Source organism: Aspergillus terreus, genomic scaffold, assembly GCF_000149615.1.
Source record: "Aspergillus terreus NIH2624 scaffold_7 genomic scaffold, whole genome shotgun sequence".
In the NCBI taxonomy this organism is placed as follows: domain Eukaryota; kingdom Fungi; phylum Ascomycota; class Eurotiomycetes; order Eurotiales; family Aspergillaceae; genus Aspergillus; species Aspergillus terreus.
In genome coordinates, this window is record NT_165930.1 from 238,273 (window position 1) to 265,975 (window position 27,703).

General features: G+C 53.3%; 10 protein-coding genes across 10 annotated transcripts; 5 read left to right on the plus strand and 5 right to left on the minus strand.

Moving 5' to 3' along the window:
* Positions 1-621: 621 nt before the first annotated feature.
* On the plus strand, positions 622-3,766 carry ATEG_05021 (uncharacterized protein; the record flags this gene model as incomplete). The annotated part of the gene is made up of 5 exons (XM_001214199.1): positions 622-1,014; positions 1,139-1,435; positions 1,762-1,798; positions 1,848-2,185; positions 2,255-3,766. 5 exons carry the CDS (start codon positions 622-624, stop codon positions 3,764-3,766), a joined length of 2,577 nt encoding a protein of 858 aa, XP_001214199.1.
* Positions 3,767-3,941: 175 nt separating this feature from the next.
* On the minus strand, positions 3,942-6,342 carry ATEG_05022 (MRX complex nuclease subunit; the record flags this gene model as incomplete). The annotated part of the gene is made up of 2 exons (XM_001214200.1): positions 3,942-6,274; positions 6,327-6,342. 2 exons carry the CDS (start codon positions 6,340-6,342, stop codon positions 3,942-3,944), a joined length of 2,349 nt encoding a protein of 782 aa, XP_001214200.1.
* A 577-nt stretch (positions 6,343-6,919) lies between these two features.
* ATEG_05023 (F-box and WD domain protein) lies at positions 6,920-10,347 on the plus strand (the record flags this gene model as incomplete). Its single annotated transcript, XM_001214201.1, has 2 exons — positions 6,920-7,259; positions 7,319-10,347. The coding sequence occupies 2 exons, from the start codon at positions 6,920-6,922 to the stop codon at positions 10,345-10,347; spliced, it is 3,369 nt and encodes a 1,122-aa protein (XP_001214201.1).
* Positions 10,348-12,335: 1,988 nt separating this feature from the next.
* ATEG_05024 (uncharacterized protein) lies at positions 12,336-13,820 on the plus strand (the record flags this gene model as incomplete). The annotated part of the gene is made up of 4 exons (XM_001214202.1): positions 12,336-12,540; positions 12,698-13,212; positions 13,286-13,684; positions 13,740-13,820. The coding sequence occupies 4 exons, from the start codon at positions 12,336-12,338 to the stop codon at positions 13,818-13,820; spliced, it is 1,200 nt and encodes a 399-aa protein (XP_001214202.1).
* A 540-nt stretch (positions 13,821-14,360) lies between these two features.
* ATEG_05025 (DUF2945 domain-containing protein) lies at positions 14,361-14,660 on the minus strand (the record flags this gene model as incomplete). Its single annotated transcript, XM_001214203.1, has 2 exons — positions 14,361-14,539; positions 14,612-14,660. The coding sequence occupies 2 exons, from the start codon at positions 14,658-14,660 to the stop codon at positions 14,361-14,363; spliced, it is 228 nt and encodes a 75-aa protein (XP_001214203.1).
* Positions 14,661-15,358: 698 nt separating this feature from the next.
* On the plus strand, positions 15,359-16,703 carry ATEG_05026 (uncharacterized protein; the record flags this gene model as incomplete). The annotated part of the gene is made up of 7 exons (XM_001214204.1): positions 15,359-15,828; positions 15,893-16,004; positions 16,054-16,144; positions 16,191-16,275; positions 16,330-16,503; positions 16,569-16,591; positions 16,666-16,703. The coding sequence occupies 7 exons, from the start codon at positions 15,359-15,361 to the stop codon at positions 16,701-16,703; spliced, it is 993 nt and encodes a 330-aa protein (XP_001214204.1).
* Positions 16,704-19,011: 2,308 nt separating this feature from the next.
* ATEG_05027 (GIY-YIG nuclease family protein) lies at positions 19,012-21,285 on the minus strand (the record flags this gene model as incomplete). The annotated part of the gene is made up of 4 exons (XM_001214205.1): positions 19,012-20,553; positions 20,587-21,055; positions 21,151-21,183; positions 21,251-21,285. The coding sequence occupies 4 exons, from the start codon at positions 21,283-21,285 to the stop codon at positions 19,012-19,014; spliced, it is 2,079 nt and encodes a 692-aa protein (XP_001214205.1).
* A 782-nt stretch (positions 21,286-22,067) lies between these two features.
* Positions 22,068-23,141, plus strand: ATEG_05028 (uncharacterized protein; the record flags this gene model as incomplete). Its single annotated transcript, XM_001214206.1, has 1 exon — positions 22,068-23,141. One exon carries the CDS (start codon positions 22,068-22,070, stop codon positions 23,139-23,141), a length of 1,074 nt encoding a protein of 357 aa, XP_001214206.1.
* A 628-nt stretch (positions 23,142-23,769) lies between these two features.
* Positions 23,770-25,364, minus strand: ATEG_05029 (uncharacterized protein; the record flags this gene model as incomplete). Its single annotated transcript, XM_001214207.1, has 5 exons — positions 23,770-23,951; positions 24,025-24,190; positions 24,246-24,544; positions 24,611-24,939; positions 24,988-25,364. 5 exons carry the CDS (start codon positions 25,362-25,364, stop codon positions 23,770-23,772), a joined length of 1,353 nt encoding a protein of 450 aa, XP_001214207.1.
* A 681-nt stretch (positions 25,365-26,045) lies between these two features.
* Positions 26,046-26,549, minus strand: ATEG_05030 (uncharacterized protein; the record flags this gene model as incomplete). The annotated part of the gene is made up of 1 exon (XM_001214208.1): positions 26,046-26,549. The coding sequence occupies one exon, from the start codon at positions 26,547-26,549 to the stop codon at positions 26,046-26,048; it is 504 nt and encodes a 167-aa protein (XP_001214208.1).
* Between the last annotated feature and the right edge of the window lie 1,154 nt (positions 26,550-27,703).

The following is a 27,703-nucleotide window of genomic DNA, read 5'->3' on the forward strand; positions in this document are numbered from 1 at the left end:
GCTCCCAACCCCAAACTGGTACCCGTATGCACCCCCACCCCCCCATCGCCCCGACTCGAGCCCTTCTGCATCAAATACATGTCCCGCGCACCGCTGCACGGCCTGCGCCAGGTGCAGGCGTACTAGAGCGTAGCCCACTACTCCCGCCGCTGCCTAGGCCTGCTCCTCCACTACGAGGATGGCTCGTGCGAAAGCGTCGGCCAGTTCCGGTGGGACCAGCGGATTTCAGAGCGCATTCCAGCGGCGATTAGGCTCCATGTAGGACGACTCGGGCCGTGGAAGAAGAACCAACGGTTCGTGCTGCATGTACAGTCTGCGGTGGATGTGGAGGCCCGTCTGCCGTGGGGTCGGTGGGTGGATGTTCCCGACAGTGGGTTTCTGGTGTGGTGGTCGGGGAGGATTGGAGATGTGGTTGAGGTGAGGATGTAAATACCATCGTAGGGATGCGGTAGTGTGCATGCTTACATCTATCCCGTCGTATTTACTAGGGTGGTGAGTCACCCGCGTTGGCCCCTGCCGCCCGTAAAACCCTCCAACAAATCCATCTTCTAGATACCTAGATACCTACATCTCACCCTTCCTTACTACCTAGATACATACATACATACTCTAACCGTATAGATGCCTACCTTCTACCCCTCAATCCCCCCCGACCTCCGCGATTGGGCCCTCCGCCAGAGCGTCTTCTTCGTCGCTTCGGCGCCCCTGCGCGGCCGCCACATCAACCTGTCACCCAAGGGCCTCCCAGACTCCTCCTTTGCCATCCTCGGTCCGAACGAGGCCGCCTATGTGGACGCCACAGGCTCCGGAAGCGAGACGATCAGCCACGTCCGCGAAAACGGCCGCCTTACTGTCATGTTCTGTTCGTTCGACCCGACCCCGCGCATCCTGCGGTTCTTCTCCACGGCCGAGGTGATCGAGTGGGACGAGCCCCGGTTTGCGTCGGAGCTGGCGCGCATGGGCGGGAAGAGGGTGCTGGGGGCAAGGGCGGTTATTCGTCTGGATGTTTTCAAGGTGTGTCTTTCTGGGTGTTCTTATATCATTTGTGTCGCGCGTGACGATGGAACCGTGGTCCCGGCGCAATGCTACTGCTTCCGAACCATACTAGGTCCCTACGCCATAAGCTAATGTTGGGCAGGTCCAAAGGTCCTGCGGCTACGGCGTCCCCTTGCTGGCTCTCACGCCCGACCCAGAGCCCAGACCGTATCTGAAGGACCGTGAGACGATGGGCCACTGGGCCAGCAAGAAGGTCGAGGGTAATGTGCTGCACGAGTATCAGCGGCTGAATAATAGCGCCAGTCTCGACGGGCTACCGGGGCTGCGTAGCGCGTTGAAAGACGCCGGTCGGTCGGTCTGGGCGGCGCGACTGGGGAATTGGGCGAGTCGACATCGCGATGAGATCGAGATGGTCAAATCTGTGGTGCTTATTGTGTTGGTTGCTGTGTTGATCGGGCAGTGGTGGAATGTGTAGATCTACGGATTATGTGGCTTGTAGTGTGCAGGGGGTTCGATGAGATTCATGAGTTCATCTATTGCTCTCCGACTAACCGCGTTTATATGGCAATATCGCATCATCCCTGACGAGACAATATTCCATGGCTGATCGATAGAATCTTGGTTGATCGCTCGGGGTAACCTCACCCCCGCATCTCCAGACCGACAGCCTCGGCGCATTTCTACTGCGTGCACTTATATCATCACATTCGCGTCACCACCGCTCATGTATACCTGGTTCCGTTGCCAGGTCCCAATTGACCATAGTCAACAACCATGAGCTCCCGTCCCGTCCGTATCGCCGGTAAGTCCACCCACCATCCATCCGTCTATACTCTATGCCAACGAAACAGGCGCCTCCGGCTCCGCCTCAGACCGGCGCCATGCCATCGTCGAGTTCGCCCGCAATTATCCCCAGGACCCCGTCGACGTCATCATCGCCGACTTCATGAGCGAAGCCAACATGTCCACGGGGGCCGCGCGCCGCATCGAGTCCGACCGGCAAGTCGCCGCCGGCCTAGAGCCCACCGCGCCGGGCTACGAGCCGGCGTTTTTGCTCGCGCTGCAGCCGGCCCTCCATGATCTGGCAAGGTACGGCATCAAGCTGGCGGTCAATGCGGGGAACACAGACACAGAAGGGCTGTACAAGGCCGTGACGAAGATGGTGCAGGCGAAGAAGCTGGATTTGAAGGTGAGCGCGCATCGACAGGATTTCGTTTCCGTGAGCCGTGCATGTATTGATGTGATGTGATGCACGCAGGTGGCCTGGGTGTCTGGAGACGAGGTCCTCTCCACCGTCAAACAGGCCCTGTCCTCGGGGAAATCGACATTCAAAAACGTCTACACCGGGGAGACCCTGCGCGACTGGTCGTTCGAGCCGATCTACGCCCAGTGCTATCTCGGCGGACTGGGCGTCGCCGCTGCCCTCGCCCAGGGCGCCGACATCGTCCTCTGCGGCCGCGTCTCAGACGCCTCCCCCGTCATTGGCGCCGCATACTGGTTCCATGGCTGGACCCGCGACGACCTGGACCAGCTGGCGAATGCATTCGTTGCGGGCCACCTCATCGAATGTAGCAACTACGTCTGCGGCGGCAACTTCACCGGCTTCAAGACGCTCGAACACCTCGGCCCAGCCGGCTGGTCCAACATCGGGTATCCCATCGCGGAGATCTCGCCCGACGGCAGGGTCATCATCACCATGCAGTCGTACGCCACGGGCGGCGCCGTGACCGTCGACACCTGCTCGTCGCAGCTGCTGTACGAGATCCAGGGCCCGTGGTACTTCAACTCGGACGTCACCGCCATCCTAACAGACATCCACTTCGAGCAGCTGGGCACGAACCGCGTCGCGCTGCACGGCGTGCGCTCGGCGCCGCCGCCGCCCACCACCAAAGTCGGCGTGACCGCGCGCGGCGGCTTTCAGGCCGAGGCGTCGTGGTTCCTGGTCGGGCTGGACATCGACGCGAAGGCGCGCATGCTGGAGGCGCAGCTCCGCCGCCTGCTCGCCCCCTACGCGGCCAACTACACCGCGCTCAAGTTCTCGACGCTGGGCTCCGCGCCGGACGACCCGCGCTCCCAGGACGCCGCAACCGTCACCGTCCGCGTCGTCGTGCAGGCCCGCACGCCCGACGCCATCGCCCCCAACAACTTCCTCCGCCATATCACCGACAACATCATGCAGGGCTACCCCGGCGCCACCTTCCACCTCGACCTGCGCCAGGGATTCCCCAAGCCCGTGTACGAGTACTACGTGAGTCTCCTGCCGCAGGCGGACGTGCAGCACCGCGTGCACCTCCCCTGGAAGAACCAGACCCTGGACGTGCCGCCGCCCCCAGTCACGCGCGAGTATCCGGCGCGCCAACCCTCGCAGGCGGTCACCACCGCCCCCGGCACGCGAGACGTCGACTTTGGAGCGACGGTCCGCGGGCCGCTGGGCTGGATCGTGCACGCCCGCTCCGGCGACAAGGGGCCCGATGCGAACTGCGGGTTCTGGGTGCGTCATAGCGACGAATACCTCTGGCTGCGGTCGTTGTTGTCCACTGCGCGCATGAAGGAGCTGCTCGGGGAGGAGTATAATTCCAACCCGCAGCTGCAGATTGAGCGGTTCGAGCTGCCCAATCTCCGCGGCGTGCACTTTTTGTTCCGGAATTTGCTGGATCGGGGCGTCGGCGCGACGACGACTGTCGACTTTTTGGGCAAGAATGTTGCGGAGTTCTTGCGTGCCAGGTGGGTGGATCTGCCGGTGAAGTTCTTGAATCGGGGGAAGTTGTAGGTGTTAGATAGAAAGTGGACCTTTCGTGGTGTAGTTGATTCATGTCTCATGTGCTATGGCTATCCTGGAACGCCGGCGGTCAACGCATAATATAAGGTACATCTCGCTGCAATGCGAATTACTCCCTAATCGTAGCGTAGACATTTCATCTGCAGTCCCTGACGCGGGCCCAGGTCTACCTCCTCGAGCTCGGCATGGCCTCAAACGCATCGCTATCGTCATCGACGTCCTCGCTGAGAACACTAGTGCTTCGGGTGGTGCGACTAGGTCGTTTGGCAGAGCTTGCGGCACTGCCTCGCGCGCTTGCTTGAGATCCGGTAAAGTTGAGCGTGGTTTGGGTCTGTCTCGCCCGCGCCGTTGCAGTCGATCTACGCGGAGCCGTGCCTCCTACCGTATTGGACGAAGGCGCCGGCGAGACTGCGCTCCGCCCTGATCGACGCCTGCTGCTCGCTGTTGAGTGGGCGGCCTTCCGAGTCCGCGTAGTAGGTTGCTTCACAAAAAGAGCTTGGGAATCATCATCGTCCTCGTCAATGTCAGACAGACCCTGGTTCGCTCCGACGTCGTCATCTGAGTCGTCAAGCATGATAACATCGTTCTCGTCCTCATCGTCCGATACCGTCCGGCGGCTACGGCCCTTGGTTGCCCTCGCTGGCGCGGTTTTCTTCGTGGCCGTCGTCTTCGCTGTGGTAGTTGTGCGGGTGCTAGTAGAAGCGGCAGCTCTTCCACCTCGGCCACGGCCCCGTCCTCGACCCCTTGTGGATGTCCCTCTGGCTGCTTCAGTACCGTCCTCGGCCGCTTCCTCCTCGACAGGATCACCGCCTTCATTGTCCGAGTGGATAAGTGCCCCGGGCTGATCCTCCCAAGGCCCATCGAATTCACTGTCCCAGCCATCTGGTTTCGGCTTGAAGCGCTTCTTGCCGCGGGCCCGTCTCTTGACCCCGCGCGAAAACATGTCTTCCATCTGCCCGCGGTATTTCTCCATGGCCTGCTGGAGCGAGCTTTGGGCCGCTTCCTCCTCGTCCGCGTCGTCGCTGTCGCGATCCAGGTCCATCAGGTGCTTGATCTGGCTCTCAAGCGACTCGTTGACAAACATCTCCATCGCGTGCTTGTCGTCCTTGTCGATGAACTGGGCCACGGCGTCGCCGAACGAATTCTGCGGGAGAATCGTGAGAGATTGTGCGGCGAGAAACTCCCGGACCAGTTGTTCCACTTTGACAGTGTCCAGGGTAGATAGGTGCGACATTGCAGATTCGTCGACATCGTCATCTTTCTTGCGGGTGGTGGCGCTTTTCTTTTTGCGGTAGAACTGCACGACGTCGTTCACATTCGCTACCTTTCCGACGAAGCGATTCGAGAAGCGCTGGGGGTTCTCGCAGTCATAGCTGCCGCCCTCTGGCGTGGAGATTTCCACGCGCAGTCGCACAAGAGGAAGTGGCACCTCCAGTTCCTCGTCCTCCGCTGTGTCATCTTGCATCTCTAGCCATTCGGCCTTTGCTTGTTCTATGAGCTCCTCCACAATGGCCATGAGAAACCGGGTCACCTCTGTCCTGTTGTTCTCTTTTCGGGCGAGCTTCTGCGCGCCTTTCTCTTCGGACAGGACGATCTCTTTCATGACGAATGGACGCACGGATTTCAGCCGGATGGGTTCGCATTTGAACTCGCGGCCGGTGATGCTCAAAATCGCTACGTGTTTCGCCACGGCTTCTCCTGGCACTAAGGATGTCGCTACAGAGGAGCCCGGCTGCATGACGTGGAATTTGGTCTCCGGGTTGAGCTTGGGGTTGATCAAGCATTCATGCTCGTGACCCCAGATGACCAGATCGAGGAACTCGGGGAGGAAGTTCTCCGGGAGATATCCCGTCTCTGTATAGGCGTGATGATTCTGATGGACAGACATCAAATTGAACCAATCGTTCTTTTGGATCGATGGCTGGTAGAATTTCACTTTGCCGTCGCGGAATGTGCGAAAGAGCCGCTCATCGCGCACGTTGCTCATCCCGTACAGAGCTAGCTTGGTCCGACCCTTCTGCAGTAAGACCGGCTTGACCTGGATGTTGTCGGACTCTGGCGTACGGCCGTAGTAGTTGATCAGTCCGGACACCTGGAGTAAATCCAACGCAGCCAGATGACCTTCGCCCGATGGGTCGTCGTGGTTCCCATGTATAGAGAAGATGGGAATTGCCACGTTGATATCGAGGTCCTCGTAGTTGACATGGTTGAAGGCGCCCTGGAAGTTCTCACTGGCGTCGCTGAGCATTTCCAGCTCACACGGTTTGTCTCCAAGACAGTTCATGCGTATCGATCGCATGACCTGGTACATGGATTTCCGCGACGGTTTGTTTTCATGGAAGAGGTCGCCGGCCAGGAGAACCATGTCGACGTCTTGCTCCTTCGCTAGACACATCACCTCATGGAAGCTCTTCCAGCTATCGTCCCCCCGGATGGGGTCTCGTTCATTGTACCCGACATGGTTATCGGTCGAGACAAGAATGCGGATCGTTTCCGCGTCTGTGCGAGTTAGACGAAGGCTGAAAACGTGAAGTTCGTACTGAAGACTTACCACTAGCGGCTGGCATGCTGCAGAATCAACGACACATGGGCAAGAAGAAAAGTGAGTGCTAGATAGAACCGACTGAAGATGGTCGTAATGAAGATCGTGGTGCTTAGTCTCTGAAGCCTCAAAGGCAACAGTGCGCTATCTGATGGGAGCCTAGAACAACGCAACCCAGTTTACCAGCTCCAAAGGAATCACTGTCAACACGACCAACCCGTCAGTGGAGTTGATGCTGTCAGCTCTGTCCTCAGGATGATTCCATCATGCATCGCGAACGCATCTTTGCGCGGCGCGCTGTCACGTGCACTCACGCGCCGCCCCTGGCTGAGTCAGCGAGGATTCCTCAGGCCCCATTCAGGCTTTCTTCCTACAACTTCCGATCGTGACTCCATCCACCTCTCCCTCTATACCTATCTCTATCTGCACATATCCTCATCCTCTTGTCGCATTTCGTCGCTTCCTCACCTGCCTACCTGACTGCGCGCCTCTTTTCGGCTCTTTCATCGCATCCCCTGACCACCCCCCCATCCCCGACTGATCCAGACATCGCCCCTGGTTCAGTCGCCTCCGTTGATCCCGTTACCCCGCGAGACCTTTTTATGCAATCAGAGCCTACTGCAGTTTTCGGACACACCCCTCTGGTCGACCCATCTCACGAAGACTCTTACAATTACACCCAGCATGGACATGATTCGTGTGGCGGCCTCTCAGACTCCCACCTTCGGGTGGAAGACAGAGGCTCTGATGCCGGCTCGGGCTCATCCGAAGACGGCGATTCCTCGTCCCTGAACGCGGGGGTCTCATCCTTCGCCTCAGTCGATCGAGTTAGCCAGTATGAACAGGCCATGGCCCAGTCGCCGAGAAGACAGCGGGACCTCGAGTTTCGAGTGATGCCGTCATCTGCCCCGTCCCGCCTGTCGCTGGAGGCTTTCCCTAATGGTAGGTCATCTTACGCTGAGACACATGAGAAGACAATGTCTGACATTATGGACTATCAGAGGTATTGACGCATATTCTCTCTCACCTCCCGCCGTCGTCTCTTTCGTCTATGGCCCTAGTGTCGCATCGCTTTCACGGTCTGGTGACGACGCCGCACGCGTGGCGCATCGCCTTTTCGCGCTACTTTCCGGGGCCTTATACCACGGAGAGCAATGGTCGTCTCTATGGTGCCGATCATCTGGAAAATATTGCCTCCGACAAACGGTACTTTTCTAGATTGACTGCGCTCGCCTCCTGGAGATCGGAGTATATCCTGAGAACTCGTCTCTTGCGATCCCTCGCGAGAGGCAAACCCACCCAGTTCGAGCCTTCTCGTAAGACTGGAACCGTGCGGTCTGCTAATACCCGCAATGGGAGTGCGGTTGTCACCTACACGTCGCAGCTACTGTACCCGGTCAGTCACATGAGCGGGTCGTTTGGAGGAGAGACTAGGAGAAAGCAACCAGTCTTCATCCACGGGGCTTCTGAACAAGGCATAGCATCGGCTAGTGACCCGTCTGCTGTGAAAGTCGGTACATGGGGCCTGTCAGACCACCAGCTCTTTCGACACTTTGCCGACTTGTTCCCGGGCGATGCTGAGTATGGCCTGGGGTCTGGGAATATGGTTGGAGCTCCCAACAAGATGGATGTCAGTCAACCATTTGGCATGATCTACGGCGAGGGCTGTCCGCAAGGGCGCACATACTACATTTCCTCCCAGGAGCAACGCGGCCGTTTCCTTTCCCTGACCGACTCCCTTCCACAGCATCACCTGGGTATTCCGACTCTCAACCCCATCACCACAGCCGTCACCGCTGTATGGATTGCCAAGTCGACTCACGTCCTAAAAATGACGTCCGGCCTGGTAGGAATGCTTTCGGGAACGTCTTCTGGCGTGCTGCTGGCATACGCTCTGGGTCCTCATCCTGCTTACGAAAATCGATACGAACGAGGACAAGTGACTGCCAAATGGGTCATCTGCCCGGGCGTCCCGATTGTGTCAATTGCAGTTGACGACAATTATTCCACGAAGAGACATGCTGGTCGTCGGATCTGGGCGGTGGTCCTTAATGCCCTGGGCGAGGTGTTTTATCTTTCTGACTTGCCGCGGCAACCGGACGTCAAATCCACGAAGATGAGTCCTGAGGAGCTGGACGTTTTGTCATGGAAAACAGGGCGGAGTGTTCGCTGGGAGCTTGCAGAACTAAGCAGGCGAACAGCACGACCTGACCCATACAACCGGGACCCTGTCGATGGTAGCTATAGTCCTCGATCTTCGTCGGATGCAATGAATCTGGACAGCGAACAGATCGCCGCGGAGACAAAAGAGATCGAGCGGTTTATGACTTTCAAGCCAAAGCATTTCCGAAAGGTTTGCGGAGGCTGGGATATGAGACGGGAGCTGAAAGTCGACTTTGCGGGTGATGATGGTCACGGGGCGGGCGAGTCCTTGCTCGTCATCACTCATGGTTTTGCAGAGAACGCGAAGGCTTCGATTAGGAGGTACACCAGGAAAGTTTCGAAGTCGGAACTGTCCGCTTCCTCCGAGCATCACCCAGCGGTCGAGAACACTGCCCCGCCGTCCATCTTTGGTGGTCCTCAAAATATCTCAACGCCGAGCCTGCCGTCTTCCAGGGCCTCTAGCAGTGTCGTTCTTCCGGTGTGCTCGGTTAGCAATACTGAGTGGCGCATCTCCGACTTCATTTTAGGCGACCGGAAGTCAGTGCAAATCTCCGCCACTGCTCTAGACGGTTCGACTTATGCTTTGCTCACGCCCGACGAGGATCCCCTTCTTGGGATGTCAGGAGGCTCCACACAGTCTTCCGTGATGTCGTCTCCACTGCCGCACATGCAGCAGCCGTCATCTCACCTGGAAATACCGGGACAACGTGGTCGGTATTTGGCTGTGGGTACCACTACTGGACTGGTCTTCGTCTGGGACATACGCGCCCCCACTTCAAAGAATACGGATGTCATCAACTCCGTCAGTCCAGTGCGGGTCATCCAAACCGACTCACCGCAAGTATCGTGCTTGGCAATCACATCGCTGTATCTCGTTCACGGTGGAAACGATGGGCTTGTGCAAGCTTGGGATCCCCTCGCATCGACCACACGGCCTATCCGAACGATCAACTCCCGCTTCTCTTCTCGCGCGCGGCGGCGTCTGATCCAAGCCGAGGCCTCCATTCACGGCGTGGGTAATAATTTTTACGCAACAGGGGCTATCTGTCTGGACCCCGATCCCACCGTCCTGCGAGGTATGGTGGCTTTGGGGACCCATCTGCGCTACTGGTCGTACAGCTCCACTGCCGCCGATCAGTACAAATCGAGCAAGCGCCGGTTTCGCCGCGGGCAAAGGGGCAGCAACATGGGCCCTGAGGGCCAGCGGTTTAGCAGCAGCGGCCGCGGAGCGATACAAGATCATATTGAAGATGAACGCATCGAGATGGAACGGCAAATGGTGGAAGACGAGAAAGAACGAGCGCATCTCAGCAATCGGTTTGGGGTGGATCTACTCGGGCCCGATGTCAGCGAAGAGCAATTGATTGCATACGCGCAGCTTTTAAGCGAGGAGGCGTATGCCAATGATGCCGCCAAGCGCGGTGTGCCGGCCGACATTTCCATTGCTAGCACCCCGTCTAGTGACACCATCGGACGGAATGACAGTTCAGTCGCGCCAGACGAAATCTCGTCATCCTCATCTCCCTACGAATTTCCGGTGGATGATGATCTCGCTCCGGACATTGCTGAAGCGATTCGGTTGAGTCTTCTGGATGAGGGACCGGGGTCGTTTGATTCTGCTCCCTCTATTCCCATCAAGTACTCCAAGGAGTATCAACAAAGCCACGGGGGTTTCTCGCCATCAGCGGATGCCATTGGCGAGAGCAGCCGCCAACAGGAGCTGGATGACTTGGAGTTGGCGATCCAATTGAGCTTAGCGGACAGCCAGCCACCTGGGCACGAGTTCCCTGACGAACAGGAGGAATTTCCTTCCATCGCGGGGAGGTCGACTTCTGGCGGAGGCAAAGGGAAGGGCCGAGCTCTGTAATTATGTTATGCTTTGCTTTGCGTTGACTTTTTCCCTCTTGTCTTTCTCAGTCTTTTATCTTAATTGCTTCTGGTTTGCCAGCCAATACATGATAAATTAGGAAATTTTTACGCCCAATGGTCTTTCTATCGATTGTTTGTCTCCATCACCTGACGTCTGCCCATCTTATATAGACGAGACTTTGATGGTGCCGCTTCAATCAACTTCATCGGGTTCTACATCACCGTCAAGCGCACGCAAATGTGACGACCTGGATGATGCTGGTCACGCGATCTCCGTGGGGGCGGTATCATAGTGGACCAGATGTACAATTATCAACCAGCCATAGCCTCGAAATAAGCGCCGGGGTAGGAGTAATATGTAACATCCCCTGTCGGAATGGGCGACGATCAGTCCCCTGCTATATATTCCGACCGTAACCTTCTTGGTGGTCGATTCCCTCTGTACTTCTTCCGTCTATTTATATCCCATACTGTCCACCACCCAGTCTAGTCTAATACTCCTGGGATATAGTAAGTCATATCCTTTCTTGGTGTTAATACACATTTGGCTGATATAATAGTCGCCAATACAATCCCTCATACAGCAAGATGAAGACTACAGATCCTGAAATTTCCGATCCTTCTCGTACTGTTCGGATCAGCTTTAAACGACGGCTCGTGGAGAAAATGGTAGTGGTATGCGTGGCTCTCAATATAGGTGTTTATTTGACCAACTTGACACTGGGCGAGCATCGCGTAGGTGAGCGCGCTCCTCATCTGGTCCCCAGGCTCATTGTCATGAGTTTTATAAATTGGTTATGCGACTTCTTGTACGGGAAGTATAGAGGGATATAGCAATGAAAATCAGCATCCCTGAAAAAGGGAGTTAGAGAAGTACTACTGTCCCATTCTGGCAAAGACTGGCAATTTTCCGCCTAGAGAGCGAGCCTAGAATAATGATTGGAGATTTCGATATGTACGATGAAACTGAGTGTATGTACCTCCCAATAAGCTCTTAAGGCAATAAGACCGGTCTAGGAAAGCGGATTCTGTTAATACCAAGAACGGACAAATGTAAAGAATAAGCTCTATGAGGCTTATGAAGCATCTCGGGTCCGTCTGATGTCAAACGCTGGGAGGGACACGTTGAGATAGACCACTTACCTGCCGGATTCGGGCCCCTTCACCATGAAGGAACTCGTCCACTGCGGGAGTCCTCAATTGGGTCTCTTACAAGGGATACTTTATTGTCTCTCAAGATGACTTGTATATTGAATTTTAAGAAACCTAGCCATCACCGGTCTGCAATGGAACCCAATCAACCATCTCTTCTGCCACATGCAACCTGGCAACTAGAAATATGATCAACGGCATCATGGAGGCTATTTTCTCTTCACGGCCGCATCACCGAGTTTCCTCATGGGAAGACTGTATGGTTCAAGTCTACCACACTGATCGGACCCCGGCCTGCTCCATATCGTTCTCACTTCAATCCAATCCCATGCTGACCGGACCGGCCAGGAGGAGACCCTCGGCGACTAACGCCAATCGTTCCTTTGTGAAATACTGCGCTGTCTGCCTAATGCAGCAAGGCTGACTTTGGGCCTGCTCGAAACTGCAGCGCTAGTCTATACAAGTTTAGTGTGGCCATCTGGTGTGCGGCGCAGGTCAGACATAAAAGCCCCCCTATTCACTCACCTGGGACGATTCTTACCATCACTCGGATAGTTACGCTCTGGAACCTCATACGAGTTCCATTTGGTCAGCATGGTCAAAGGGGTGCTGAGCAGGTACACCCTGGAGCGGAACGGAATCACATTTAATCGGGATGTAATTGGGTCGACTGAGCTGCGCGAGATACTGGGTAAGCAAGCTGAAATTCTTGCTACACGCCTCCTTGATTTCAACAGATTTGCACCACAGGAACGGGCAAAGGTACGAGAAATCCGGTCGTCCTAGACGGCAAGATTGCTTAGTCTGGAATTCCGATAGACTCTGATGGTCTCGATGGATCGAAACCTTTCATGCAGGCCGAACGAGGACATTGAAGACCCACGAGGGCTTCACGAGGTTACAAATCTGAAGGCAAGAGCAGCCAGTGCTTGTAGGCACGCCCAGAAGATTGTCGTCCCCTTGGAATCGCGCTGGATGGACTTTGTGAAGACGCTTTTTGAGCCGATGATAACGCGAGCGCGCGATATCGAAGGCGCAAGTACGGTTGGGGTTAGGAGATTAGCCAAGTCTCTCAGAGTGTCAGTTATATTTTGTCACCGCGGCCCTCGGCCTATCAATTCCTAATTATTTCTCGTGCAGCCACGCCGGAGGTGACCTTATCTGGGACGCTGCTGACTGCGTGCGATCGGAAACAGCGCCGTTCGATGCGCCAAAACTGACACGACCGAAGCCCGATCTTTTTATATCCCTTCCAACCATCGAAGAGCATAGGGCGCCCAGAGGACTCGCAAGTGAGCCCGTTCTAGGTAACTTTCGGGTCGATAGGTTGCAGTTGCTAGAGGAGACGATGGGCGTGGCATCTAGCCCACTGAAATTTATTGGGGACAGACAAGTCGATGAGATGGATTGCCTTTCTTTCCCATGCGTGGTCCTTGAAGCGAAGCACCACCAGGTAAGCGGGGCACAAGTTGAAAAATGCTATTGGCAGGCTGCGAACGGTGCTGCAAGCGCACTTGCCTTGCTTAATGATCTTACTGTCGATTGCCTTGTATCCGGTGTCAAGGCGGAGATCCGGCCGGTGGTGATCATCACTTTGAATGGGCACCGGACACGTCTTTGGATAGCAGGTATCAAATCGAGAAAGAGAGTCCCGGAGGGTGACTCGAATGACGCAGACTACAACTTGCCAGCGCGGACCAGGGTGAGATATGTACGTTCCCAAATCCCTTCACGCCTTGTGACAATTGGGAAGCCACAAACATAAAAGAACTGACCGTCATCAGCATATGCAATGTATTTGGAAGGGAGATTTGCACATTGAAGAGTCAATGACGGAGCTCATATGTATCATCGACAGCCTGGAAAAATGGATCCTTGATGATTTTCGTCCATGGGTGTCAGGTAACTTGGGCAGACTGTATCACAAGATGGACCTGAAAGTTGAAAATGATGGAGGAGGGGGCGACTGCAGTTCCAACGAAGAGGAGGCGAGTGATGACCTTCAGGATAGTGTCTCAGAGACCAGTGAGGAGTACGTGGAAACGGACGATGAAGAGAAGAAATGGGACGAGGACTGGATTGCTTCTGTCAGCGAGGAGTCCGATTCCGAGCTGGATGCCGACAGTGAAGATTATGATGAGTATGAGCAGGACCTTGCTAGAGCGGACAGTCTCATGGAGGAGGTACGTGACTGTCTTCCGCTTTCTTCTCATCGCCTGAAGGGACTAACCACCCCAGCTCTCACTGGACGATACCGCCATGTCAGTCAAGAGTGTCCGTCACCGGTTCATCGAAGTGCGGAGGGGGTTAGATGTATAGCGAAGTCTTTTATAGCTTTTCATTTTTTCGGTTGCTTCAGGGCTCATGAATGCCCAATGCATGGCTCAGTGCAAGATAATATGCTGGTTTATGCACCACAGGCCGCAATCGACAACTGTGATGGGTCCATCTAGTCGAGGAATTTGCCTAGCTTTCTTCATATGCCTTTATGACCACAGGTGACGCATCATTATCTGTGAAGAAAGTTGTTGACACCCCAATTCTAACAGCGCATCATGGATCCCATTCATTGACTGATACGGCGTGAGCACTCTTTGCAAAGTCCACTCTTCTACCTGGTATCTTCGATCGGTATGGGATAGATCCGTAGGTACCTAAGTCCTATCAATAATCAAAGCTGAATACAGACATATACTTCCCATGCGATGTCTCCTGTTCCCCTTGCTCTACCCTGAATGACGTTTTACGGACTACTCACATACTCTCGTTGAGACACCCAACATGTTAACATTCAAATTAGAGCATACTAGCAATCCATAGCCCCAAGACCAGGGTACATGAGAGGAGGGTATAAGAAACTCAGGCGGAACCCAAAATATTCTTCTCATAGATTGTGGTCAGTCTGCCTGTGTTTTGGTTTTCGATCTCGTAGCGCGGCTGATCCTCACTGGCCTGGACCTGCCGGTCAGCTTGAATTCCAGGCTCGGTCAAGACGGACTTGATAGTGCCGACGCTCTCGGAGGTGTGCGATTCTGGGCCTGGAGGTCGAGCGTATATTAGCATGTTTTCTTTTTGGTAGCACGCAGGGTTGTCATTCTGGCCGACTGTACCTCCGACAGGTTTATAACGGACAGTCTGGCCGTTTCTGTACTGCGGCATTGTGGTGGATTGGCTCTCGTACTAATGTAATGATCAACTGAAGGGTACCGTTGCGGGGCTAGATTATGAAAAAAGTGATTGAGCGAGATTGTCCATTTTATATACTTGTCAGACAGGTCGGCGAAGAGATGAGGTCACTGTGATAGCAATATGACTTGAAGTACTCGCTCGCAGCCGGTATAGGTGGAATCACTTGGTTAATGATCCGGCCCCGTGAGCAAGTACTATCCGAAAGATGTCTGACTCGTGCAAAATGCGGCTGGTAATGGACCATTGGATAGGGACAAGAGCTCTGAGCCCGCCATCCAGTACGCGTTTGATCTGGAGCTGCATATGATGCGCCGTAACACATTCAAGGTCAACATGATGTTGGACCTATCTCTCTGGCAAGTTGACTTGACGGAAGCGTATAACTAACGCACCCTATCCAAGGTTGACCTACCCATGGTAATCTAACCAAACACCGATCGAAGATATCAGGTCAGATGCGACTCGGCTATGCTCATCATAGGTAACCCAATTCTGGCAGTTTGTATCCCACCAACATCGAGATGGTCGGACATCGCTCCAGTGACGGCAGTATTACTTTTGATGACGCTAGGAGAAGTACATGCGACTGTCAGATCAATCTATATATAAAGACTCTGATTGCCTTGTCGACGCCTCAAAACAAGTGAACAACAAAGACATAATTGGAAATGTCTCGTCAACTGTGCATCACCTCAGTGGACGGCCACACAGGCTTCCTGATCGCCGAACTAATCTTGACAGACCCCAGTTTCGCCCAAAAGATCGGCTCCATCACGGGCCTGTCGCTCCATCCCGAAGCGGAATCATGCAAAGAGCTCGCCAAGCTGGGCGCGAAGGTTGTCCCGCACAAGCCTGGCCGGCTCAAAGACGTGGTTTCGACTCTGAAGAGCATCGGAGCGGATGCGATGTGTCTGATTCCACCGGCCCATCAGGATAAATTTGACATCACGGTCGAGTTGATTGAGGCAGCAAAGAAAGCGAACATTCCGAACGTCTGCTTTGTGAGCTCTGCTGGCTGCGATCTAGCAGAGCGCGATAAGCAACCCCGTCTGCGCGAGTTCATAGATTTGGAAGCAATATTCATGGCTTCGGAGGGGGATCCGTCCACCTCAACAGGTCATTCTCCGGTTGTGGTACGGTATGTTGGCTGTTCCTCCCTGAGCCAGAGGATGGAAGTGAAATATTCTAACCCTAACTACTAGGCCTGGCTTTTACGCAGAGAACCTCCTCCTATACTCTAGGCTGGCGCAAGAAGAGGGCACTCTTCCACTTCCCATCGGCTCCAACCATAAGTTTGCGCCGATTGCCCTTGGGGTAAGCCACCTTGTGGGCCGGATGTTGAAGCGCACGCTAATTAGAAAAGGACGTTGCCCAAGTTGTCGCGCACATTTTGACGGGGGAGGGAAAACATGGATTCAGCGATCAACACAGGGGGCAGCTTATGGTTCTGACTGGTGAGACACATCCCTGATTATGACATACCATGTTGACACCAATTAGGGCCGATGCTTACTATGGGTGACGAGCTCGCCGCGGCTGCTAGCAAAGCCTTGGGGGAGGACCTCAAGTTTGAAGATATATCCGAGTAAGTGCCCCTTAATCTGCTAGGAGACCTGTACTAAGAGCGGATCACATGTAGGGCGGAAGCCAAAAAGGTCCTTCACGCCCAGGCCGAAAGCGACATGTCCGAGATACAGTATCTGCTGGAGTATTACTCCCTAGTCCGCGAAGGCAAGACGAATTATATTTCCACCACTACCTTTCATGATGTCACAGGAGGACACCCTGAGGAGCCGCCGGATTTCTTCAAGGAGTATGCACAAAGCTTCCATCAGAAACGTAGCCATAAGAAGCGGAAGCGGTAATCAGAGTGTGTAGTTACGGAACAAAAAGGCGAAATTGTATGTTTCAGGCCTTAGGTAGTATCAAGAACCAAGAGCCTGCATGGGATAGGCTATGTACTAATCTCTATAAGACCTCAGCTGTAATATCAACTCTCTCGCTACAAAGTAGCCTGATGTTCTGTTCTAGTTGGTGATCATTTCCCTGGGCGTCCCTACACCACAACATATCTCGGCGCAGCACCATCTATAAACAGTACAGTCCATGAACAGCACGGTCTATAAATACCACCGTCTATGCACAGTACAGTCTATACATAGCACTGTCTATGAGCAGCACGGTCGATGAACAGCACCCTCCATGCATAGCACGGTCCATGCACAGCATAGCCCATGCACGGCACCGTCTATAAACAGCACGGTCCATGCACAACACGGACCATAAGCAGCACAAATAGCCGCAACCGCCTGGCTCATCTAGCTGCGGAATGGGGCTGCTAGGTATCCACTGCTTCTTGATCCTAAATCCAGCCTTCTGGCGCTCTCTGCTCGACCAATGGACATAAAGACTTCGTAAGGCTGAAAGCACAATGAAGGGACTTTTCAGGAAATATTAGCGCGAGTGGGTAATATTGAAGGTGTAAATACGGTCGGGACAAGGAATTAGCGAAGTGCCTTAGAGTATCAGTTGAATTTTATATCAGAGCTACAATGTCTTCAAACCGAGTCTTTATAGTGTATCTAATCAGTAAATCTACAACTATCATTCCCTTGGAAATCTAGGCTACTATAACAACGACGACTATCTCTGAATCTCATTTCGACTACAGCATCTTACAGGAAAAAGAATCATCCTATCCCTGTATTCTGTTCGAATTTGCTACATAAGGCTTTGTCGTATACTATCCTGAATTGGCTCATTTATCGTTGATCTGGGAAGTATCGGTGCGATGAGTATTATCGTGGAGATGGGGCCAGCTTACTAGAGACGATTATAGGTAAGGTCCTTGTAGAGGCCTCTCGATCTCAAAAACCTTGGGGGGTTAAGGGCCTGAGGCTCCGGTATTGCATAACCACAGCCCTCAATTATGGGCATCCCATCGGGGGGCCTCCATCTCGTCGAAGCCCATCCAGCAGGTTCGCTCTGCACATTCCACTGCTTACTCTGACGCCACCGCAGCCCCATATTGGTTCGGAAGCATCCGCTGTGCCTCGACGGCTGCCCTTCTGAGTCGCTACTCTGCATGGGCCACTAGCCTACGTATGCCAAAGACAGCCCCATCAGGCATAGGGCGATTTAGACGGCGATTCAGACTGTTCGCACAAAATCGAGCCCAATCAGGAACAGAGCGATGTAGATGAGAGCAAGGTAACGGAATCAATGTATAAATCCAGTCTTGCCTACCTCCTTACTCCTTCTACGCTTTCTCCAGTCCACCCAAAGAGAAACCCCTAGGAATGGCCATGTCTTGGTCTGTATCACTTGTCCTGGAGTTTCTCGCACTCCTTGCTGCTGTCCCCACCTCGGTCCTGGCCCTGTTGAGCTTGTATAAGCTCTTTCGACGCCGCTTGACTAGGACTCATACATTTCTACATCCATCTATCATCGCATTCGCTAATCCTCCCTCCGACATACACTCACAAATGATGTTGACCTACGCTTCTGCAGAGAACTACAATACAGAAGCTCGTCATGCTCCCCGTCCTGCCCCTGTCACTGCTGGGAAGTATATGGAGGCTTGGTTTTTTCGCTCCTATCAAGTGACCGGTTGGTGTTCTATCCTCCCCTGGCCTGCAGTAGCCGTTCAGGCTCCATGGCTAACCAGATTGTTACTACAATAGCCTCAAGCCCGTCGTATTCCCCGCTCGACCACCGCACCTCAGAGGTAGTTTGATGTTAATACCATTGCCGCGATCATCACCACGGGTGTATAATACTTGCCGGGAAATGTATTTAAAAGCAGATAAACCGGAATCGGGATAGAATTTGGCATTACAATTAATTCAGGTGTCTGGGGTATCTTCTCAACAAACCATCTTCAGCCTTCATCACTAGTGATTCTGTATGTCCGAGGGAAGAAGAGCGATCGACTGGATCTGGCGGCTCATCTTCCAGTTCCATGGGACCTCATGGAGACAACTTGTGGCACGTCGAGAAACGTTCTTCGCGCCGAGCCATGGGGTCGAACATATGGCTATCTGGCAGGTAGGTCTGAGTGGGCCCAGTATTCACTTTCCACTGGGAATGCGGCTTATTGAGCTATCGCTGGGTGTACTGAAAGAGCGAGGCAATTATGGAGACATTGTCCTGGAGTTTGATTTCTCAGGATCATGAAAAGGTCCGAATAGCGCATGAAAAGTAATATCTGTGCAGGATACCTCATACTCCTTAACCCTAACAGAGACCTTGCAACCCCCAACTCCGCTCCCCCCATCCCCTGCAGCCATTGCTTCCCACTTGAGACCATCCACAATGAGTACTACCTCTTCGTCGGGAAAAACCCACTTCGGAGCTTCTCGTGAGGCTTGCACACGGTCTTGAGAGAGTCCGAAGCTTCATCACTCAACACCCATTCAGCCTTCCCTTCATAGTCTCTCAATACGTAAGGCTTCCGCCGCACCCAATCTATCCATTTCCTTGCAACGTCCGCCGCTAAATCAACACCCACCCCCTCAAACCACTCTCTGTGGTTCTTGTTGCAATTCGAGCAGTTAGACAATTCTCGCCGATAATCTCTCAGTTCAGCTTGGATCAGTTTCTCCGCACGGTAGAAGTGGGGTATGGGAAGTCCTTTCTCATCATCCTTCGGAAAATAGAGGCTTAAGCCCTTCTCACACTTGCCCAATTGCCGCAGTCGCCCATCGATATTCTCTGCACATCCTATTTTCATGCGCTCATGGCCCCCTGAAGACAAACAGATGTAAATAAAGCCAGTTTTGTGGTCTTTCTTTGGCGTCAAAGGGGAAATGCAGGTTTCAAGCAACCTCTGGTTGATTGACCTCTTCTTTTGTCCATCTGGGCACCAAGGTATCAATTGCTGAAGTGTAGCGATGGGTTTGGCTGGACCATCAACTTGCTCATCCTCAGCCTTGATACCAGGTTCAGCAGATGGTCCCAGTGATCTGGCACCATCTTGGAGCGCCTGAAACCAATCGACAAGTCGAGGAAGACGGGGATCATCGATGTTGTTCGACGCAGATTCTAGGTTCGGGAAGACATCTCTCCAGTACTTCCAGCGTCTAAGTGCGACATTCCTGTGCATTCCACACACAATCGAGGCCAACAACTTTTCTATACATGGCGTTGCTTCACTGATATCGATATTGGCGAAGATTCGAAGCTGCGCGGGGAGGTCGGAATCTGATCCTTTGTTGGGGTGTCCACACCTCGTGTCTGGCGGGGTTTGATAGAAGGCAACACATCTTGCACTGTCCTTATGAAATAACCGTCCCATCTCACGGGGTAAAATTTCACTGAGAGAGTTTTCAGTATAATTGGGATCCTCTTTGTTAGCACTGGAGGTTTTGCGCTGTGACTTGATGGGATTTCTCTTGGGATTCAAATCCTTTGGATGTCGACTACCATGGCTCGGTCTTGTCTGAATAGAATCATTCTCTGGTTGTGACACATCAGGGGATTTGCTTCCGACGCTTTCAGCAGCGTGTACCCCGGGGATATCTGAAATAGCCGGTGGGAAACTGTTGTTAACCGGAGAATGAGATCTTCCCTGAGGAGTATCCCTTCGTTGCGTGAGATTGACGCCGAGAGTATTGCTTCTCGGTCTATCACCACCGTTTGTAGTAGACAGACCTGCTTCCGCTCCATCCTTCTTATGGGGTGTCTCGAACTTGTGATCGAACGGGGAGCTTTCTGTGCTCTGATCTTCGACGAAAAACAAGTCTAGGGAAGAAGATACACGTGTATCATCTGACTCGTAGCATGAAGGGCCTGACGGGGAGGGCTCAATATCTGGTGTATCACTGGATGGGGACGAGATACTGTCGGGTTCAGAGCTGATGCACTGTTCCTGGTTGTCTGACCCTAATCCACTCACGGTTTCAGAGCTTGGCTTTCCATGTCGTCCTGATTCCATACGGCTGAGACCAGAGCCAACTTGTCTCAAACGTGTGGGCAGTCGGGGTGCGTTACGCCATGCGTGGATGGGATGTCCAGTTGCGGCATCATCGTATCCAGGCGGCTGACTTGAGCGCTTCGAACACTTCCCATCCGAGGGAGATGAAGGCCCAGTATGACAACCTGCGCTATCGACGTGGCCAGTCGACAAGTCGTTATAATCGTCGGTCTCTCCATCGTTCAACTGAATTGGGAGATCGGGATAACGAACAGGGGGGAATGGATTCTTAGAGCGAGAGCTTGGCTTTTTGGTGGGAGTATAACTGTCGTCTGGCGAAGATGGAGGAGTGCTCTTCGAGGAGAGGGTATCAGTCGAAGAGGAAAAGGGAGTGTTGAAGGGAGAGGAAGAGGGAGTGTCCGCCATTGCTACCAATCCCCACAGAGAGTTTCTGGGCTATTACAGCTCCTGAGAGCGCCCATGTTCAATCTTATGGGATTGAGGTATAGTGCAACCCAGCTGCTCCCCAGCCTCCTTCGGACTTACTCCTCTACTGGGGCTCCAAAGGGAACGCCCTTCCTGCGCCGTAAGCATTCCTTAGCCCTATGTGTCTGTCTCAGTGGGCGGCTACGATCGGTTTGCTTACCAAAAGTGGTGGTGATCCCCCCTGGTAAGCTGCATCTTGACTGCGCCGCAGCCTCGTGACTAGAAGAACGACATGGGATACTCCGGAAGCACCGAATACGTACCCACTGCCCCGAGCCATCGGTGGTATGTCGGTGAAATTATGCAAAGCACAAAGAGGAGGTGGCTTCTTGCTTTTCATCCAATATGCACAACCGTCTTCTCACATATCAGGGGTTATGCTCTCTACTACACAATATGACATCTCCAACTTACCTCAGCTGTGACAGACCTGGCCCGAGTGTTGAGGGCCGTGGTGGCTCAACTGTGGGTGTCCAAGCCATATCGTCCGCATACCAGCGACCCCTGCAGCGCAGTCTCGGAGCCAACATACTCGTGCATTGCGTGCATCTAGGTATCTAAGATAAGGGCCTATCAGAGTGCGTTGGCTTCCAACTGAATCCAACAGCCCCTCATTTTGTGAATCGACTGGTGCTCCGTCCGGCGCTATCAGTTCCCTGACTACACCCCCAGTCGTTCCCAAGCCACAGGCTTCTATCTTTGGAGCAGGCTGCGGAGAGCCTGGTGCGGCGTAGCATCGGAGAGCGTATCATTCCACGCTTGCGCCACGTTATTGTGGCAGAGCAGTGGCCTGGGTCTGCAGGATAGCATCAGAGTGCCTTGTGTGCCCTACAGACAACGGTATATAGACATGAGGCACCTCTTCACTCTCACGGCGCATCCTAAAGACCACAAAGTCTTTGTGATAGTACAAGAGATTCATTGCACGCTGCCATATTCTTCTTCCTCATTCCGTCATGCCCTCCAGGTATACCAATATGTCAGCTCTCTCCATACCCCCTCTATCAGAGATCATCAACCTCGAACCGGACTTGGAACCGTGGTGTGCAGGCTACGCTCCATCAAAGGGCCGTCGTTGCCACATGCGCACAAACATACGCGGCCGCACGTCTGCAATGCGGCTTCTCGACCAGGGCACTGCCGATCTTCGCGCCGGCAGGCGCATTGATGCATTGCTAGAAGACCTTGCTCCCCACGTCTTGTGCACCAGGTGGCACCAAAACCAAGCTCCGAATCTTGTTCGCCGCTGGAAAGAACAGGTTGAGCCGTACCTGGAGTCGAGGGCCCCTTCGGCAAGATCTGGACGGTCCACCAGGCAATCATCCATGAGCGTTCCCGTAGAAACTACGAGAGACGATGTGGAGGCACAATGCGCCGTTCTCTACCAGAAGCTCCGAGATATCATGCTGGAGCTTAACCGTCTCCAAGCCGTACGGCAGGAGGCAAGTGTGGTTTCCAATGCTCCTCCTCGTCGTGGCGGTAGACAGGCAAGCGAAGACAGCAATCCTATCAGCACCGAGAGCGAAACCCTAGGAAGTGACACTGTTGCGAACCCCGATGAATCGACTGAGGGGACACGGTCAACGGTATCAAGCGATTCGTTAGCAACCAACGGGCCAAGTGAGGTACAATTCCGAGCTTCAGTTGAAGGAAGCCCAGTTCCCGCATCAGAGCGTAGGCCAACAGCCGCACCAACTGAGTCAATCGTTTCGGACGACACTGTCCGTCAGGATGATGACGAGACAGATTCGCAGACCGCGTCTCCAGCCAGTGAGGCTTCATCTGTCCGTCGGACAGTCGATGGGGATTGTGGGATTTGTTTGTGTGACTTGCAGACTTCGCAATCTGATTCAGATACAGCAGGCGAGGCCGAAGAAGGGGAAGGCGAGGAAGGACAAAACAGAGTGCTGGACGAAGGAAATGTGGGAGAAGAACTGGTTTGGTGCAAGGCGAGATGTGGAGTGAATTTCCACAAAGCCTGCATTGACCAGTGGCTTGAGACTGCTACCGCTCCGACATGCCCAACATGCAGAAGTCCATGGGAGTCCTAAACTTTTGTTTCTGTTCCGGTCGTGTCTCCTTATGGCTCTCAATTTTGCCGTTTTCTCATCTGTGGATGCTTCAATTGGATAGCGTTTCTTAGTTACGACTAGAGTTATGAACACGTGCTTTTGGCAACCCTAAATACTCTTCTATCGATATCAAGTTACAACTAATGGACATGACTCTCCAAGGCAGGGGACTAGACCATCACATAATAGCATCTAGAAGAGTATGAATAGTCCCAACAGAAAGGCAACCAACAGCATCCCAATGTCCCTCGCGTTGTCAATCGAACCGTCTGATTCATGCGGTCCCTACTAAGTTCTGTCAAGCTGCCAGACGCACGACTCGTATTTTGGCGCAAACTAGCTGTAATTTTCTCGACGATCGTCGCATCAAACGGCGGCGCGCAGGGATTTGGCTATCAAAGGGACAGCACAAGTCGAAGTATTCGCCGCCGTCAACCTTAGCTTCACATTCAGAGCCGCTTAACGACCGTCGCGTCTCATTAGCTGAGCTGCAGATGGCCGAGAGTGGAAGATCTAAGCCCAACCCTGCCGTTTCAAGCAATTTATGTAGAGCAGAGAGTGTTCGATAGTGTCTAAGATATAAAGAACAACGCACAAGGACATAACTCTATGCCTCCCCCTCCGCAAGCCAAGGATCCTTCAAGAGCTCCTTAGCTGTTGCTCTCTCTTCCGGCATCCAGGTCAGCGCCCTTCTAATGAATGCGAGAAAGCCCGCTGGAGCTTCTAAGCGAGTGACAAGGGCTTCCATCGTCCGGCCCTCCGGGATGGGCGCGAGACCCAGCCATTTGCCTATAGGAACGGGAATTAGAAAGAAACAAGACATATAGTCTTAAGACGTCCAACGTCCAAGGCTCCAACATACCTTCATCATCCCAGAAATCAGCCCTTCTCTCGGGATTCTTAGCCAGGAATTCCGCTGGAGGGGGCCCTAATGCGGCAACCATCTGGGCTAGATGCGCAGCATCATAGAGATCGCCATCCTCGTCGCGTGCAGTAAACAGCTGCTTTGGTTCAAGGAGGTCCCACGCCTTTTGCTCACAATGATATTAGCTCCAACCAAGGCACGTGTGCAATCAATCATACTGTAAGCCCAACACTCCATATATCGACCGGATAACTCCAGCCCACGTAAAGCAACGTCTCGGGAGCCCGATATTCCAAGGGCATTATATCGCCACCGTGCGGTCCAGGGCCAACTCTGGCTTCTCCAAAGTCGGATAGAAGCATTGGGCCTACCTTTGGTCGCATTAGACGGGAGAGATAGATCGTCCGGGTGGACGAGACTTGTTTACGAGGCACCGGATCTGTATATTCCTCCTTTTCAATGGCTTGAAAAATGCTGTTGTCGAGAACCCCGAGGAGCATATTTCCGGGGTGGACATCTGGTTAAGGTCAGGACAGAGGTTAGGAGGCAGAGACCGAAAGGACCTGTATTGGTGAGCTTATACCGGTATGGACGACTTCCCCCTGCGTATGTAGGAAATCAAGCACTTTCAGGAGCTCAATAGTAGCACCTTTGACGAGATCTTCGTCAAATCCATCCGGGCGGAATATGTTCTTCATGTCCTGTAAGCTCATTTGTGCAGCTTCAAACACGAGGACGATGTGGCTGCCATCGGGACCTTTAACCTCAAATGAGTCAAATAACCTGCGTAAATTGCCTTGCCCTTCATGAGAGCTGTCTGATATACGGCCAGCGATTTGATGGTAGGCCGGCAGTTCACGATGCACCAACGATGTATGCACATAGACCTTCAATGCGACGTACCGACGATCACTGCGCCGATCAGATCGAGTTTGCGACGGAGGCTTCATCCACACGTACCTTAAGTCCCGGGCGAGCCAAGTAGTCGATGATGAGCCATAGCCCAGCTTCGCAATTGCTTGGTAGCGGTCGTTGAACACCTCGCCCAGTTGGACGGGATAAAAGCGATAAGCTCTGTAATCGGGCAGTGTCTCCTCTTCGACGGGCTGGTCAGCCTCAATAGATTGGTAACCGGTAGTGGGAAACATTCGAGGTGCCTCTGTGTCCCTTGACATTGAGTTTGCATGGACGCTGGACGTAAAGGCGATGGCGGACCCCGGTGAGGGCGTTCTGGCCCTGGGTGGCACGATCCAGGGGCTGCGGATCCTTGGATTTTGGTGGATCGGACGCAGCCGTGGAAGTATCGGACAAGACGTCCGTTTTAACATGGAAGCCATTGTTGATGCACTTTGAAATGACCGTCGCTTCACATGTAGTATATGCAGCCTGGCAAGTTGATGGATTGTTGTTTACTGCGGGCTGCGTCAGTCCTCGTTTCACCTATTCTGACCAATCACAATGCCTCTCGCTCTGGTATTTGTACGACATACCATTCTCAGTTTTCCAATTACCACAAAGATATGAATGTATTCGAAATCAGTCGTCATTTCCAATTTTTAATGAACAAGCAGTTTCGCTGGTCTGCAATCTGGACTGCAGTAAACAAAGATCCAGGGGAAGGATGTTCGTTGTCCGAGAAGGTGTACAGATAAAATTGATCAAGAGGGGATGAATGATCGTTTGGTAAGGTCCTTTGCATAGGACATATCGAGATATCTCCCAAATAAGTGTAGACACTGAAGTCTCAACATTCATTACAACTGAGCTATCAATTGCTTTTCCTTCGCCTGCCCGGTATAGATATGCAACGGTCGAAAGATCTTCCCGCGTGTCACTCCTTCCGTTAGCCAAAATTTATCCCTATGCAGCCTGTACGCACTCACGTATATACTCTCGCCAATGGGCCATGATGCCCACGATGCGTTGTGTCAGCATGGCAGCCGGGATAGTCTCAGGCTCAAAACCACTACTCCGCATCAGTCCATCTGCTAACGACATCGAATACAGGAGATGAAGACTCACAGCCCGGTAAACACCAGGTTACCGTACAGGTCCCCGTTGGGATACAGGCCTTTCTTCTGAAAATATTCATCTCTCGAAGTGAGCTCTTCCAGGCGCTCCGCAATCTTCAGCTGGTCTGAGGCAGGGGTCAAGTCTTTCACAACTGAGTGTATCATGCGCACGCGCGGATCGATGCCCTTGTACATGCGGTGGCCAAAGCCAAACAGCTTGCTCTTGCTTCTTTTGATTTTGTCAATAAACGCAGGAACGTTCTCGACTGTCCCAATTTCCCGTAAAGTCCTCTGGACAGTCTCTGTAGCAGCGAAATGAAGAGGTCCGTACGCCGACGTCACTGCAGCGATCATGCAGGAGATGGGATCGGCGAGGGAGGATCCTGTCACAAGGGCTGAAAAGGTAGAAAGCGCCAATCCATGGTCAGAATTGCCCATGCCAAAGCGGCGGAAGCAGGTTTGCGTGACCGGGTCCGGACGGCCAGTGGATGCGTCAACCAAGCCAGCCATCGTAAGGAGGTTTTCGCAGTAGCTCATGTCCGGAGAGGGTGGGATGAACCGTACGCCCGTTCGGTGGCTGTTGACCAAGCCAAAGACCACTGCGTATCCTGCTATAGTTCGGATGATTGCATTGTCAATATTGTCCGAGCTCGATGGGTAGAGGTCCGCTCGCGTTGATGCCGGAATACTATCTGGCAAAGAGCCAAGATATGTCGATAACCCGGCCAATACCATCGGCAAGGACGGTGTAACACGCCTGAGTGAAATGTCATTGTATTGATCCGCCGCCCTAGACCCACCCATGCCAGGACAACACTCACGGAAATGCTTGGATTGCATGCTTCACAGAATCTGGGACCGCTATCATGCTGCTGGCCAACCTGCGGCTCAATTCCTTTTTCTGCGCTTCAGTTGGATACGAGCGCCAGACCAGCAAATGCAGCATGTCCTCGAAGTCACTATTCCATAGCTGCTGGGGGCTATATCCTCGGAAGAGAACCCGGCTTTCGGCATGGCCTCTGCCGCCATCAGTAGATCATCGACGTGATTGGAAAAACTCGGGAAAGGCATACGAGAAGATTATGTCGTTTTCCATCACGGTGGTGTTCAGTAGGCCGGGATCATGTACACGCAGGCCACTTGCGACTTGGTCCGCTGGATCTGTGGCAATGGGTGAGGCTTTGATTCTCTTGAGGTCTGTGGCCCGAACAGCATTTCTCTCGACGGGGATCTGATACTGAGCGTTGGTGCGAGAATCGCGGATATACAGCGTTCCCGACGACATGATATGTGTTATGTCGGAAGAGGCCAGTGATAATGAAAGAAGCGTTTGTGATGTGGGATATTTCAGATACTAGATGAACGACCTCAAATATAGATGTGTATATAGTATCCCGTCAGTAAGGTGGATAGTAGATGATGGCACGAATACAGAACGCTGGGTTTGGCCCTCCTTTCCAGTAGTGGGGAAAGCCAGAGACAATATATATAGCCATAGGATCGAAAGTCAAAAGGAAAGGAGATATCCTACGGACTGATTCTCCGACCAAGACAGGGGAAGGCAGGGGCAAGTGCCCGAGCCAATCACTCGCTTTTCTCTCCATTACTGGCATTGATTGATGTATTGATTGAACTTGAATGCTATATTCATTGGCCACGAAGAC